This window comes from Tachysurus vachellii, chromosome 22 (assembly GCF_030014155.1).
Source record: "Tachysurus vachellii isolate PV-2020 chromosome 22, HZAU_Pvac_v1, whole genome shotgun sequence".
NCBI classification, from domain to species: domain Eukaryota; kingdom Metazoa; phylum Chordata; class Actinopteri; order Siluriformes; family Bagridae; genus Tachysurus; species Tachysurus vachellii.
In genome coordinates this window covers 2,608,321-2,623,250 of record NC_083481.1, presented here as the reverse complement: position 1 = coordinate 2,623,250, position 14,930 = coordinate 2,608,321, and the positions used below count along the sequence as shown (strand labels likewise).

The 14,930-nt window shown below is 41.3% G+C and overlaps 1 protein-coding gene across 1 annotated transcript; it reads right to left on the bottom strand.

Annotated features, from left to right (window-relative positions):
* Window positions 1-780: 780 nt before the first annotated feature.
* On the bottom strand, window positions 781-13,822 carry wnt4 (wingless-type MMTV integration site family, member 4). Its single transcript, XM_060858487.1, has 5 exons — window positions 13,296-13,822; window positions 3,961-4,196; window positions 3,737-3,868; window positions 3,470-3,612; window positions 781-2,534 (listed from the first exon to the last, which is right to left on the bottom strand). Exons 1-5 carry the CDS (start codon window positions 13,370-13,372, stop codon window positions 2,064-2,066), a joined length of 1,059 nt encoding a protein of 352 aa, XP_060714470.1. The 5' UTR covers window positions 13,373-13,822; the 3' UTR covers window positions 781-2,063.
* Window positions 13,823-14,930: the final 1,108 nt, after the last annotated feature.

Sequence of the window (14,930 nt, the reverse complement as noted above, 5' to 3'; positions counted from 1 at the left end):
TGCTCTTCAGATGCTGACTGAGCTTTGAGCATTTGAGCTGGAAAGAATATATTAGGTATAATTGTGGGGTTTTTTATTTATTTATTTATTTATTTATTTATTTATTTATTTATTTGTCTTCTTGGAATCTACTTCCACTTTTACCGCAGTGCATTCGAAGAGTTCCATCAGACACGCTTAAGTAGAAAGGTGATCTCTAAGTACTTGGCAGCGTCCTCCTGTCTCTTCACGTTGTCCTCAAGGGATCTACGTATATATCTTAAGCTCGGAGATGCATCGTGTCATCTTTTCTAACCACCGTCTACTCATGCCGCATGTACGACGTGGCAACGGGTTCGTTTAAAAACTGCGTGCTTATAAAAAGCTTCATTGGGGCAACAGCTGAGCCAGTGGTGATGTTGAGGTGAGGGCAGAACCATCTTTAGTATTCTAGAGCACCAAACCGCACGTACGTGATGGCCAACATCCCTCATTCCTACCGCATAGTTTCCATAAATATTTATTGTTCTTGGTATGACGGGTGCAGTCCAGGCCGTGTCACCAGGCAGCTGAGGGTACAAGCCGGACATGTCACGCTTTGACCTTTTCTCTCATTCAAGCTCCAAAAGTCTGACAACCAGTGTCATCACTTTCTAATTGTATTGATGAGTATCGTGTTCAGACGGACACGTTATCGTTCAGTAACGTTTAGTAACGCAGGAAGTGTGTTGGATGTGGATACTGTTGAGTGTGTGTGTGTGTGTGTGTTCATTCGCGAATGAAGAAACACAGCAGCTCTCGTTCTCTCGTCTTTCAAAAGGCATATATTTCATTGAAACGTACATTCATATGCAGTATAGTCCTCTTCAGTGTATAAAGTCTTTTACAGAGCTATGATTCTTTAGAAGCGTGGCGTAAAGCAAAAAAGGTTGTACTACGGAAAGAAACGTGGAATTATACACAAGTTTTCTTGTCTTGTCTTTTCTTTCTGTTTTGAACATGACCATAAATAGTTCAATCGTTTTGCTTCATGTTAATCGGCAGAGGGAACGCTCCGAGATTTATTTCTTTTTTTCTTTTTTTCTTTTGCGTTATGTGCGTCTGGAGATGAAAAGTGCTGGAGTCACCGAGCATGAAATAAATGGTCAGAAAAAAAACCACTTGTAATATCGTAGGTTTTGAAACACGGTCACAGATCCGTGCCAGCGACCTGTTTTTCGACGCTAACTCGCTAACGACTGGATTTAATACACGACTTGTGCAGATCTGCCTTCTGTCTTTGCCTAGTAACACAACATAGAAATAACACCATGAATTCTCCTGTTTTCTTTTTTCCCTACAAATGAGGAGAAACTCTTTAATACTCCTTAATATAAATTTATATATAGAAATTTATATAAAAGACCAACGCTGTACATGACGTGTGAGTGATTTTTTTTTTTTTTTTAAAGCAGCATAAAAATGTCCACCTCTATCTAAAATGCTGTTGACAAATGAAATAAAATAATATAGATGTACACCTGGACTGCATCTCAGTCTGTTAGATAATTCACTTGATGTCCGTGACTCCAGATAAGATCCTAAAGCAGCATCGAAAGCAGGAGGGGGAAGTCTCCTCATCTCCTTTAACCATCCCAATGTTCACTTGTCCGTCCATCCATCCATCCATCCATCCATCCATCCCTCCTCCACCCTTATACCGCTCCCACTGGAGCTAGTCACAATACAAAAAAAAAAAAAAAAAATCACTCCGATTCCAATAAGTTAGAGAACAATATAAAAATAAGAAAGTAACCACAAAAAAAAAAGGAGAGAAAAATACTCTCAAGTGGGACTTGAAATAAAAAAGAACTCTATTTGCCCCTAAAATTGTGTCCCATGTATGACATGTTCTTTTATAACTGGATGAATCTGTGAATATCTCTTATCTTCCCTGTTTTTTTTTTTTTTTTTTTTTTTTTTTTTTAAATCATTTATTCTATTTTGAGTCAAAAGAAGGAAAGAGGGAGTTGTTTTTTTTTTGTTTTTTTTTTCACTCCGTTCAGTGGTGGAAAAAGCGAATGAAGGGTTTCTGAAGGAGAGCATCACCGACACGTGTGCATCTCCACCATCTTGCGGCACTGTTTGCACTTGACGTAGCAGCACCAGTGGAATTTGCAGCTGCACCGGTCTACCACCTCCACTTCCTGCGTGTGGAAGCCTCGCCCGCAGCACATGAGCTCGCAGCCGTCTATGGCTTTCGAGGTCTTGTTGCAGAAGCGGCCCACCGTTCCCAGCATGCCCGGCGTCCTCGGGTCGTGCTCGCAGAAGTCAGGGCTCGGGTCCAGGTAGACCAGGTCCTCGTCTGTGTGCGGTTTGAACTGCGAGTTGCGTGGCACAAGGGCTCGGGTGGTGCCCACCTTGCGTTGCTCCACCTCTGTGGCGCCGTCAAACTTCTCCTTGATCACGTTGCCAACCTTGCGAAAAGGAGGCATGGCTTTCCAGCAGGTCTTCACCTCACACGAGCCGGAAACACCGTGGCACTTACAGTCCACTCGCATGTGGTTCAGAATCGCCTGAGGAAAAGAACAGGAATGGAATTTACTACGCTACAGGCTTAACCGCGTACGCACAGACAGGTCACAGATCATTTTTGCACGCATAATTTTTGCGCAAGCGTAATATCTCCTTCGGTTTGAAGTGTTGTCTTTGTAAAGCTTCTCCCAGTTTTCTGTCATTTTTGGATCTATTAGTGTCATCAGTCCTAATGTCTAGTACCAATAATCAATAGTTCTCTATAAAATAAATTTCCTCCCGTGTTTCTCGTGTCCGTGTTGACGATCGAACGTCTTCGTCACGTCTCACTCCACAGTGGTGTTAATATAAAGCTCATATGAATGTAGACACTCAGGACTTTAATAATGTGTAGAGTTTCATCACTATTTCTGTTTTTCTCTACAATACTAGAGGTGATATATACATAGGAAAGTTCCAGGTTTATTTTCTCCACACAGATGTTTGTATCTTCAGAGTAAATGTTGATATCAAACCCATTTCTGCTCTCTGAGACGATCTGAGTGTTTGTTCATCTAAAAATCAGCGTAAGATTATCAACAGAGGGAAAAAGACGCGTCTAAAACACACCGAAAGAACGACAGAACAACAATCCTGACTCATTTTAGATCAGACTCACAGACACAACATCAGAGGTTTATTTACATTGATTGAAAACCTCCCAGAAGAGACTTTCCATTCCACTGCTGGACATTTAAAAAGGGTTAAACTAATTCTGTATGCTGGCTAACCAGCATGAATAAACTTCTCTGGAATCTTAATTGTGTCAAAAAAGCAAATCTTCCCATGTTCAGATCAGGGGTTTATCTCGACCTTGAGGTCTTTGTTATATCTACAGTTTATCAGCATGATTCACACACTAATAATGCGTGTGTATGTGCCTTCAGAATTACGAATAATGATGGAATGTGTCCAATTAAGCGTCCATGGGCCTCACCTTCCTCCCTGCCTCGTTATTATGGAGGTTCATTAGAGCTCGACTGGACGATTGCCCTTTGCCTCTTTCCCTGGCGTCCACGAAGGACTGGGAGAAGGCGACTCCGTAGGCGATGTTGTCCGAGCACCCTGACCACTGGAACCCTAGAGAGAGAGAGAGATAAAGAAAACCTCTTGTTAAAAAATGTATTATTCTTCATGACGTGATTTTTTGTATCTGGAATGAACTTTTGTCCTTAAGCTAAAAGTCTGTTCCCTTTCATCGTACCCTGAGGGCTCACACCGTGCACGTTTCGGTCACAGCCGCACTTCTCCAGCTCCCCGCTGCTGCATGCCCTGGTCACCGCGTATGCAACGCTCGCAGCCGAGAGCGCGTACACAAACGCTGCCTCCCTTGTGCCTGTCAAAAATAAAGCAACACATGACATAATTCCACGGGGCAGAGAGATATCTCGTATACGCTCGACTCGTGATACTGGACGATGAGCGTACCTTGAGTGACCACCTTCCCGAAAACAGGCATGGAGTCCAGCGTGGAGCAGTTCCACCGCCGGTTACGGAATTGGTACTGGCACTCGTCGATGGCGAGCTGAGCTCCGCGGCGTACAGCATCCATCACTTCCACGTTGCGCTTACAGATCTGCACCTGCCTCTGGATGAGACCTCGCAGCTTCTCGCAGGTCTCCTCGTCTGAGATGCTCCCCACCGACGACAGCTTAGCCAGATACCTGGAGAGAAAGAAGCGGGAATGAGACGAGCAAGCTCGAAAAACAAGACGGATAATAGCGAGACGGTGCTGACTGGATACTGGATAATCCTGAGCAGTGTCTATAGTGAAGAATATTATATAGGGATCAGTATCAGGTGCTAGTCAATGTTCCCTTGATGTTTTTAAACTTAATGTTTTTAAACTTGCTAGCTTTCTGCTTTACCTTTAAAATAATATCATTCTGATCGACGGGTTACGGTTTTTAAATATAAACAAAATACAGATTAAGCCAAAAGGATAAAAAATGTGGGGGCATGGTGGCTTAGTGGTTAGCACGTTCGCCTCACACCTCCAGGGTTGGGGGTTCGATTCCCGCCTCCGCCTTGTGTGTGTGCAGTTTGCATGTGCCTCGGGGGTTTCCTCCGGGTACTCCGGTTTCCTCCCCCGGTCCAAAGACATGCATGGTAGGTTGATTGGCATCTCTGGAAAATTGTCCGTAGTGTGTGATTGCGTGAGTGAATGAGTGTGTGTGTGTGTGTGCCCTGCGATGGGTTGGCACTCCATCCAGGGTGTATCCTGCCTTGACGCCCGATGACGCCGAGGTAATTCGGATAAGTGGTAGAAAATGAGTGAGTGAGTGAGATAAAAAAATGCATTCAGTAAATGTAGATGCATTCAGAATGGAAAAAAATTCCAAAGGAAAAAATCTTTTAAAACATTTTATTACAGTGATGTTAAACAGCGATTACTTGTTAATTACTATTTAGGTAACGTTTTAGGTAACATTTCCAGCTAGTTGGTTTATGCTAATGTTTACTTGTGGGTAAGTTAGATATTTAACAGGAATTTGGATGTTTTACTAGAAAAGAAAAATCGTGGATGCTCCATTTTTTAGCCTTGATTACTTTTTTGTGTTTATTTTTTACCTGAATAAAAAACTCTAAACTGTAGCCTGTAGTTTTGAACGTCCAAGGAAATCTTTTGAAAAATGTAAGTGGTTAAATTCACCACAAACAACTATTTACAGCATTTAGCAGATGTCCTTATCCAGAGTGACTTCCATTTTTTTTTATACAACTGAGGGTTAAGGGCCTTGCTCAGGGGCCCAGCAGTGGCGGCCTGGTGGACGTGGGAATCAAACTCACAACCTTCCGATTGGTAGTCCAGCACCTTAACCACTAGGCTACGGCATCCACATTCAAATACTTTAAGGTTCCAAGCTATATTTTGTTGCATGATATCTGCAGAATTCTGCCCTCAGCATTCCCATGAGCAAAATCCGAAAACAGAACAAATCTTACTGATAAAAAAAAAAGAAAAAGAGCTGTATTTCGGATCTTCCAAAAAAACTGACCAAACAGAGCGTCTCAGCATCATTCCACAGGTTCAGCGACCCGTCGAAGCTGTCTGTTTGTTTTAAGCATCTGGTAAGCACAAACAGTACAAACATAAACACAGCACAGTGGAACTGCTGAGAAGTTCCTGGAGAGATTATTGGAGAGTCGTGCAGACCGGGTGGAGGTGGTGGAGGAGGAGGAGGCGGAGGAGGGGTGGCTGAGGGGGGGGCAGCTAACTACAACTTTATCTTTCGCTCTCACCGCAGGGGCAGACGGGTCACGGACACGGTGACATGAGAAAAGAAGGAGATGGTTGTGGCTTTGCTCAGACTCACGCTGGCTTCCAGGTCTCTCTTAAGAGCACCTTATAAAAATAGGTCGTTTCACGAGCTCGTCAGAAACACACTTAGAACTTCTCATCCAAACAAGTGTCTGCTCTGGGAACCGCTAGTGGAGATGTCTGGGTAAAAACAGACGGCGAGAGAAGGAGCTCCGTAAATGTAAAAGCAGTTTAACTGCTGGATCGATCGAGCAGGTTTCAAAAAACCTCGACTTTATGAACCTGGATGAAGATTGATATCGTTCCATCCTCGTTTCTCACATGTGGGAATCCACATGGCTGGTCACACAACAACAAATCTGAGCTGTCGACAAGAGCTAATTTTGTAGGCCAGGATCAGAACAAACACCTTCTCGTTCCTGAAGCACTCATCTCAGCACTCAGCTTGACTGATATCCTTCTTTTCACCATCCTCCTCCTCCTCCTCCTCCATCTCATCCACATTCAGCCAAGTGAGGTGACATCACCGAGCAGACAGAAGAAGCCGAATCCGTTCTGATCTTATCGGTACTCGGACATCGCAGCGTTTATATATACACGTGCTCTTCAAAAGGAACAACTTTTTCTCTCCACGTGATGTTTCCCACCGCAAAGCTTCACGTCGTCATTGTTGCTCTTCGTCCGCATGCGATTATAATTACAATACGGACCGAAACAAAATAAAATAAATAAATCAAAGCTGAGAATATCGGTACCAGCTGCTCATACGATGCTAGAGTTCATAACAAAAAATGGTTCAGAAGCAAAACACCTGATAAACAACACGCAAGAGGTTTCTTCATGTGGGAACACTTGGAGACCTTGTTCTTCATGCGCCTTTTATCTGTCGTTCCCTCGTCCTCCCGTCCTTTGTTTTACGAACGCCTAACCTTCTACACGCTAGAGTTAACAAAACACGGAGATATAGACTGTGGGATTGTTTTTTTTTTTTTAACTCACATAAGAGACAGTCTTTAGGTTTGTGTTGAATTACCTCGTTTTGGCCCCTGAGCGCTGGGCCCCAAAACACGGATTAACACGAGATACAAGACCCAAGGCTTAGATCAAAACTCATCACAAAGACGCCTCGATTCTCTAAACGTTTTCTACCAGACGTTTCGAAACAACTCACCAAACTAGCGAGGTTTACATTTCCTCTCTGTGAGGAAAAAAGTAACCAGATCTAAACAGATCACTTGCCAGATAAAGATGCTTGTGACAAATTGGAGAGGAAAGCGAGGCCCCCGCGTCGCCTGTGTTTACACCCATATTTGCTATTTACATATTTCTCGGTTTTGCTTCACAGAGCGCTCGTGACAGCGTGCTGAAAGGCGTGTTTATCCAGAGTCGTTTCACAATCCTCCAGGAGATTTCTGTTCACCACTTCAACCGTTTCTTTCTCGCACCGTTCAGAAGCCATTAAAGGCAAATCTGTCAGAAAGGCCTCGGTTCGGGATCGGGATCGGGATCGGCTTTAAACTGCGGTTCGCTGAAGATGCAGAAGGGAAAGATTTGGTCACGACTCAAGGTGCTGGCGTAATAACATAATTACCAGTCATTATGTTGTATGAATACACACACACACACACACACACACACACACACACACACACACAGGTATTTCTTGATTATGAGCCTAGAACTGGTCTAACGTCTGTCACGTCTCAGACGTCAGATCCGAGAAAGTCTGTGAAAATGAATTGCGCCAAAATTTTTTCGTGACCCGGTAACCATGCGTGCGAAACTTATCCTCCGCTTGAAATTACACAAATCCTTCCAGCATCACATCTTTACACATCTCTACACATCTCATTTTAACTCTAGAGGGCAGTCTTTTCTCAGTTTCTCCCATGAGCGTTTCCTGGACAGCGTTAATTACAGATCCGATCCGCATCCGGTCAAGTTAATCGTACGATAGGATCGAAGGCGTTTGTAGCGACGGTGAGACGTCCGACGTGACCGTGTTTGACTGCAGGAACGGAGTGAGACAGAAGTGAGTGACTTTGTAGTTGAGGCAAAACACATGCAGGAATATTCATCTCTTTTTGGGGAAGAAGGCAATAATTTTACACAGCTGAATTAAAAAAAAAAAAAAGCCTAAAATGAACACTCAGTATGTGTCTATGTATATATATATATATATATATACGATCATGATCGTCAGTGCTTAAACCTGCACAGTAACCAGATTGCTTTAATACACATCGACAAAATCTCCACAGATTTTTAAAAAGACTGCGAGTCTCATTCCTGAAGCTCAGCTGGCCTTCTCGTGCGTTCAGCGTGATAAAACTCAGATCTCGACGAGCGACGAAGGATTGACGAGAAGCACAAGGAACACACAGAGAACGTGGACAGAGAGAGAGAGACAGAGCGAGAGAGAGACAGAGCGAGAGAGAGACAGAGAGAGAGAGGGAAATTAGCACAATCGTGAGGCTAACTGCCAACCGGTTTTATTTCTGTGTGGAAATCATGGCAAGAAGAGAAAACTAGCGAACATTGGGGTGGTTTCTTTTCTTTACTTTTTTTTTTTACATGAAAAAGTTCAAAAGGAGAAGTGTGTTTTCCCCTTCATTAAGCCTGGAGAGGATCACCTGGGCGTGTGTGTGAGAACGCTGCATTCACAGCTTCATTGACCTGTTGTCACTGGTGTTATTTGTGTTAGCGGCGTTAGGCGCCAGGATATATTTTGCATTAGCGGTTTCTTCTCGTGTTGCTCATCAGCTGTGGACTATTTATTGACTGTCGCACGGCTAAACCTTTGTTCTTTCCATCGCAGGTGTTGTGACATTCGCTCGAGCGTGACCTGCTGCTTACAACAATGATCGTACCCCCCACCCCACCCCCCCTCATAAAAAATAAGAATAAAAATGAAAGGTTTAAAGACGGAAGAAGCTGCAGGTTTCTGTTTCTTTAGCGCTATGGACGTGGACACGACTATATCTGAGTACTGTAGAACCGATAACGTAATTATCCGATCTAGAACGTAAGGGGGCGTGTCTTTCTCTGCAGGAGCAGCTTGTTAGTAATAAACTTAAACATAGCTCCCAACCTGTTCGTTTGAAAGAAGGAGAAGTTTATACGAGTTCACAGATAAAGAGGCGAACTTCTCCGTGACGTTTTTTTACCGTCTTGTGAATCTTTAATACTGAAATATGTCTCTTTCTCAAACACTCTCACTTCCTGTTTATGAAGAAAAGCATCTAAGAAGCTATTTTGTGAGGACATATTGGGGGCAGATTTAGAGACTTTAAAACCATCGAAAAGTTAATTACTTTTGTAGAAAACAATTACATCCAGTTATGTAACTTGGATTTAAAGCTACAGATACTTTGTGCCATAAGACACTTTTCTGCTGAGTGTCATGATCATACTTCATCTTTTTATTTAGAATTTTTTGAAGGTAAAAATGACAAACTTTTAGGCACCTGAAAGCAAAAAAAAAATTGTATTTTTATATTTGATCTCCGTTTTTTTTTTTTTTTTTTTAAGATGAATAAAATATCAACTGTTTTTTTATCTCTCAATCATTTTCATGACACATCAGGTATCGTGATATTGTGATATTTTTTGTCATATCGCTCAGCCCTGTTTTAGAGGTTCCGAAGATTTTATAAGCTCCACAATACTGTAAATATACCTTCTTAAATAAACCTTCTCTTTCATGTCGTAAACCTCTTTAACCCTTCGTTCAGCGTCGTGTAGACGCAACGCAGTCCGGCTGGAAGTCATCATATTTCTATCGATTAATGATTAAACCCATTAACCTGCCATCTCTTTGTTAATGACCGAGCTCGTTAAAGTGTTGCTGCTTTATTAATGATTAATCCCATTAAAATTAATAGCTGCAGGTGCCCTAAAGCAACAGCGATGACGGACGAAAGCCTTCCGTTTGGGAAGCGTGTTTAAAAAACGTAGAGCTGTGGCGATCGCTCGAATAAAATCGACGTGTCAATTTACGAGGATCGTGAATAAGGATAATTATTATTTAGAATATAAAAATAAAATAATTCAGATTCAGATGTGTAAACTCGTAGCTTTGATACACTTCCTTCAGACGTCATCACCATTCGCAAATGAATGCTAAACACGAATCTGTATCGTATTGTATCGTATCGTATCATATCGTATCGTATCGTAACGTATCGTATCGTATCGTAATGTATCGTATCGTAACGTATTGTATCGTAACGTATCTTATCATAACGTATCGTATCGTAACGCAGAAAATTCATCAGCGTCATCAAATGTCGAGTGACTTATGAAGTGAAAGCTTTCTCATGCAGTGCTGTAAAGATTATTTTCTGCTTCTCAAATCTTTAAACAAACTGAAATGTAATTTAATGAACTAAACAAAATAAAAAATAAGAAACAAGCTCATTAAATGCAGATAAAAAAAATGCTTCTGATTTATTATTATTATTATTATTATTATTATTATTATTATTATTATTGTTGTTGTTGTTGTTTAAACTGCATGAGCTCAGACGTAGAAATAAATAAATAATAAAGAGTAATAATTTTGCGTCCAAATAATCCGTCAGAGGAACAACACAATCTGGATTCTTTGCTTTTCAGGTTAATTACTGCGACAACATGGACGTCACGTCTACCTGAAGCGATCTGTTGCATGACTCGATGTTGATTTTATCCCTCAGTCTGTTATACGGACAAATTAACGAAAAGGTTCGTATCCGTTTGCGAACATGAACGAAGACTAATCAGTACACAGCTAAACTCAGATTTTTAGCTCTAACTCTCTTCCTGACTAGTTATGTAGTCCAGCAGTTATGTAAATGACCCACGTGCAGGTAAATAAGCATCAGCGCTCTGTTTAGAAACGTTTAAAGCAGCTATTGTGCTATTGTTTTTTGGACTGTTTACATACTTGTTTTATATTCTTTGAAACTCGAAGCTGCCATTATAAATGACACATCTGTAAATAGCTTTTATCCCTTTCATTCAGGATCTAACCACGGTTTGAGCTACAGCTTAAGGCAAACTTGCATTCACTGCTCTCTCTCTCTCTCTCTCACACACACACACACACACACCTTTTTTCTTTCTTTTTTTTTTTTCTTCTTTAATTTTTGTCAGCTTTGCCAAGCGCGATGTGAAGCTGCCTGCTTCTACCTGCTCCCCGGGGCTCCTGTTCAAATCGTTCTGTCAAAATAATCATATTTCTACAGACAGGTAAAGAGTTTTTTTTTTTTTTTTTTGCCTTATCCTATCGTAGGCTACATGCCTGTGCATGTCTGAGAGCTTCTCCTGTCACCACGCCTAGAGCTCAGGTCCAAAAACACGGGCAAAAAAACGACTGACGGGCACGAAGGAGGCTTCAGGGGGAAAATTTGCTGTGATAAATATCAATCAGTCGCTTCTGAAAACCTGTTCTGTATCATCTCAGCTGTGAGTAAGCTGAACTCCTACCACAAAAGGTTCCAGGATCTCGTACACGCTCTCTGAGCTGTCAGAAAGGTTCACTGCGGCTAAAGGAACCTTAATGAGGTCTAAAAGAACCCTGATTTCAGGAAGAAGCCTAACAAGATTAGCTGAATAAACAGTGCTTAAAAAAACACACCGCCGGGTTTGAAAATAATGACAGTTTCACCTGAAGCTGATTTAGGAACCGTTTATTCACTAATAAGGTTCAAAGAAGCACCGGTAAGGTTTCTGAGAGTGAACCCGTTCAGTTCAAGGTTTTCCAGGAACCTTTTGTTTTTGTTTTTTCTGTAGTTTTAGCTAAATTTCACACACGCACATGCACACACTGTGTGTCCTTTATATTTAGGGGGTGTTTATCAAAATTAATGAACTCTTAAAAGGAACCAACAGTACTTTATCAACTTTCAGAACCCATAAACTAAAATCAGGAACTAATAAAGGAGTTTGATGTACGTTTGTAAAACAAAAGGTTCCTGGAAGATCTTATGCACATTTTTAGAAATGTCTGACTATCAGAAACCTTCACAGTGTCATGAGGCATGAGGTTTAATCGTGGATAAATGGTTCCTAAGAGAACTCTGATCTCAGTAAGTTTGTTAGTAGAACCCTTGATTCTGGGAGATGTAGCTTACATAAAATAATAAAATATCTTCTGTAGTACGTGATTGATGTAAAAGCAAAATGCTCCTGGAAGACCTTCAGTCTCACAAACAGAAACTTGCTCTATGCCTTGAGGAACCATAAGACTTGACGTGAATGGTTCCTAAAAGAACCCTACTTTCAATTGGAACCCTCAAAATACACTACACGGCCTGCTCAGTACTAAACAGTACAGTAAAACACACACACACACACACACACACACAGACACACACACACACTCTGCAGAATGTGGGCACACAAAATGAAGGTTCCTCTGGGGTTCCTTGTTGAAACTGGGGTTTTTTGAGAACCTTATCCTGTACAATAATGCAGAACAATCTGAATATTCCAGGAACCTTTTGTTATTAGAGTTTATTTAAATTTCATTTTTGGAGACATTTTTTTTGTAATAAAACGGTTGTGTAAAGAACCCTAATTTCAATAGGAACACTTTCGAAACACAATAAATAACACATAAGCGAGTTTCAGTTCCACAAGCAAATTTCAGGGTTCTGTACTGATGTCTCGGGCCTTTAGTAGTTTTTGAAACTTTTTAATCAGTTGAAATATCTTTTTCTTCTACATATGTCTTAACATACATTTGTTTCTGGGAACATCTTTGTAGTCTTGACAGCAGCACCTTGCTATTATATTCTAATGCACTTGAGACAAATGATCCCTAAAAGAGCTTTAATTTCTCTAAGAGCTTCAAGCTATTAAACAACAGGTTCCTCGAGGGTTCTTTGGGTGGAAACAGGTTCCACTTGGAGCCGGGAGAATTTCTTCTAAAAACGTAGCGCTCGTCGAGACGCAGCTCGGACCCTAACAGTTCCGTGTTGGTATGAACTGGTGGTCAGGTGACTGGGAACCTGGTGCTGTGTGTCGTAAAATGAATAAATACGAAGACATTTCCAGCTCTGTGATTATGAGTCTTAATAAACATTTCTGCTGCTTAATGTGTGGCTGTAAGTTATAAACAACGCTTATGTTTTCTGGCATGCTTTTAAACAAACTTTGTGGCGCGTGACGCACGTACAGGTGTGTATCTGAGACACGAGGCTTGTCAAGATACCTGATGAGATATCTGTCTATCTATCAGTCTTCCGGTCCATTTTAAACACTGAACTTTTGATACCTTGCCTTGCGCGTCCATCTGTCATGTTTAATCAGAGCTTTAAAAGATCCAGCAGGTAACCGAGAGACGTTTTTAAAGCAGATTTAATGCGCTCTTGTCTTGCAGAGCGTGTGCGTCCTGGACGCGTGGCACACACACACCCACCCACACACACACACATATTCCTGATCTGATCTATCAGCTGTCACTAAGATCCATGCACTGAGGAATAGTAAAGGAAAAGGTGTGCGGTTCACTTACAGCCAGTTGCTCGCGTTGGCGGAGAGAAGCGCCAGGAAGAGCATCAGCAGAGACCTGAACAAACAGCCTGAGCTCATTTTGGAACTTAGATCAAATAAAAATAATAATAAAAAATAAGGAGAAGAAGATCAACACTATCCACAGGGAGGAAGGAAACGAGTGCACTTTTTTGTTGTTGTTGTTGATGTTATTCTGATTATTTTTCTTTGAAGGCAAATCCCACTTTCAGCGAGTAAATCCGTACACGGGGTATCCAGTCTGAGGAGCGCGCGCGTCTCGGTGCCTCCTCATGCACAGTTCAGATCATCTTGACAAATCAAATCAGTCTGTGAAGGAAGTCTGATAAGTCTGCGTCCTCGAATGCTTGCTGTTTTTTTTTTTCTTTCTTTTTTTTTTCTGCAATGTGTAGCGCACGGTGTCTCCTTGGGGTCCCTGGCTTCGTCTTGTCTGCCCGCGCACGCCGCCCGTTAACGCGCCGCCCCGCGAGACTCCGGTAAAGTTCAGAGCGCAGTGTGTGTGTGTGTGGATCAGACGCAGTGACGCGCCGCCGCTCTGAGCGCCGAATTTAGTCGCTCCTGGAGGATTTCGTAGGGGCGGTGCGACATGTGGGGGGCAGGTTTGTGTGTGTGTGTGTGTGTGTGTGTGTGTGTGTGTGTGTGTGAGTGTGTGTGAGTGTGTGTGAGTGTGTGTGAGTGTGTGTGTGTGTGTGTGTGTGTGTGTGTGTGTGTAGATAGAGGCGGGTTTAAAAGCGCGTTATGTATGAGTTCTGCAGCAGCTCACATTAGACCAGGTCTAACGTCTCTCCTCTCAATTCCCTCCATGTCAGTGAAGGTGAAATATAATAATAATAATAATAATAATAATAATAATAATAATAATAATAATAATAAAGCAAAATAGTAGAAGTAAGAGAATAGTAATATTTATATTTTACACAATATTAAATTATAAAGAAATTGCAATATTCTATATAATAATAATAATAATAATAATAATAATAATAATAATAATAATAATAATAAAGAATATAAAGTAATAAATAAATAATATACAATTGTATTATTAGTAGTAATATTTTGATATTATATATTATTATTTTTTTTATTTTATATTGAAAAAAAAAAAACAGAATAGAGGGTATTTAAATTGAGTTGTTTTTAAATAATAAATTAGCTTAGAAACATTAATTGAATTTGATTCTATTCTGTTCTATTTTCAGGACTTACACTCTATACACTGTAAACTCTGTGATGGACTGCGTGACTCATGACCCAAAATGAGCTTTCCTCTCTGGTGTGTTGTGCTTCTCAGTTTCCTGAAGGCTGTAATGCTGACACTCTTCACTCTGACTCTGTAAAGACCTTCATGATGCATGATGTTTGTGATCTTCTGACCAAATGAATTCTGTTTATTTAGGTACAAAGAAAAAGATATAAAGCATGTAAAGAAGATGCATGAAGATGATGATGAAAAGGAGGTGTGTGTGTGTGTGTTGGGATGGGGGGGGGTTGGGGGTCACGTGGCTCTAGAAATGACCAACAGAGGGAGAGAGTGAGTAAAGCTGAAAGATGCTCTCTGCGTTCATCATCTGAACTGAACTTAGACTCAAACCATTAAGGTAAAAATTTATAGACT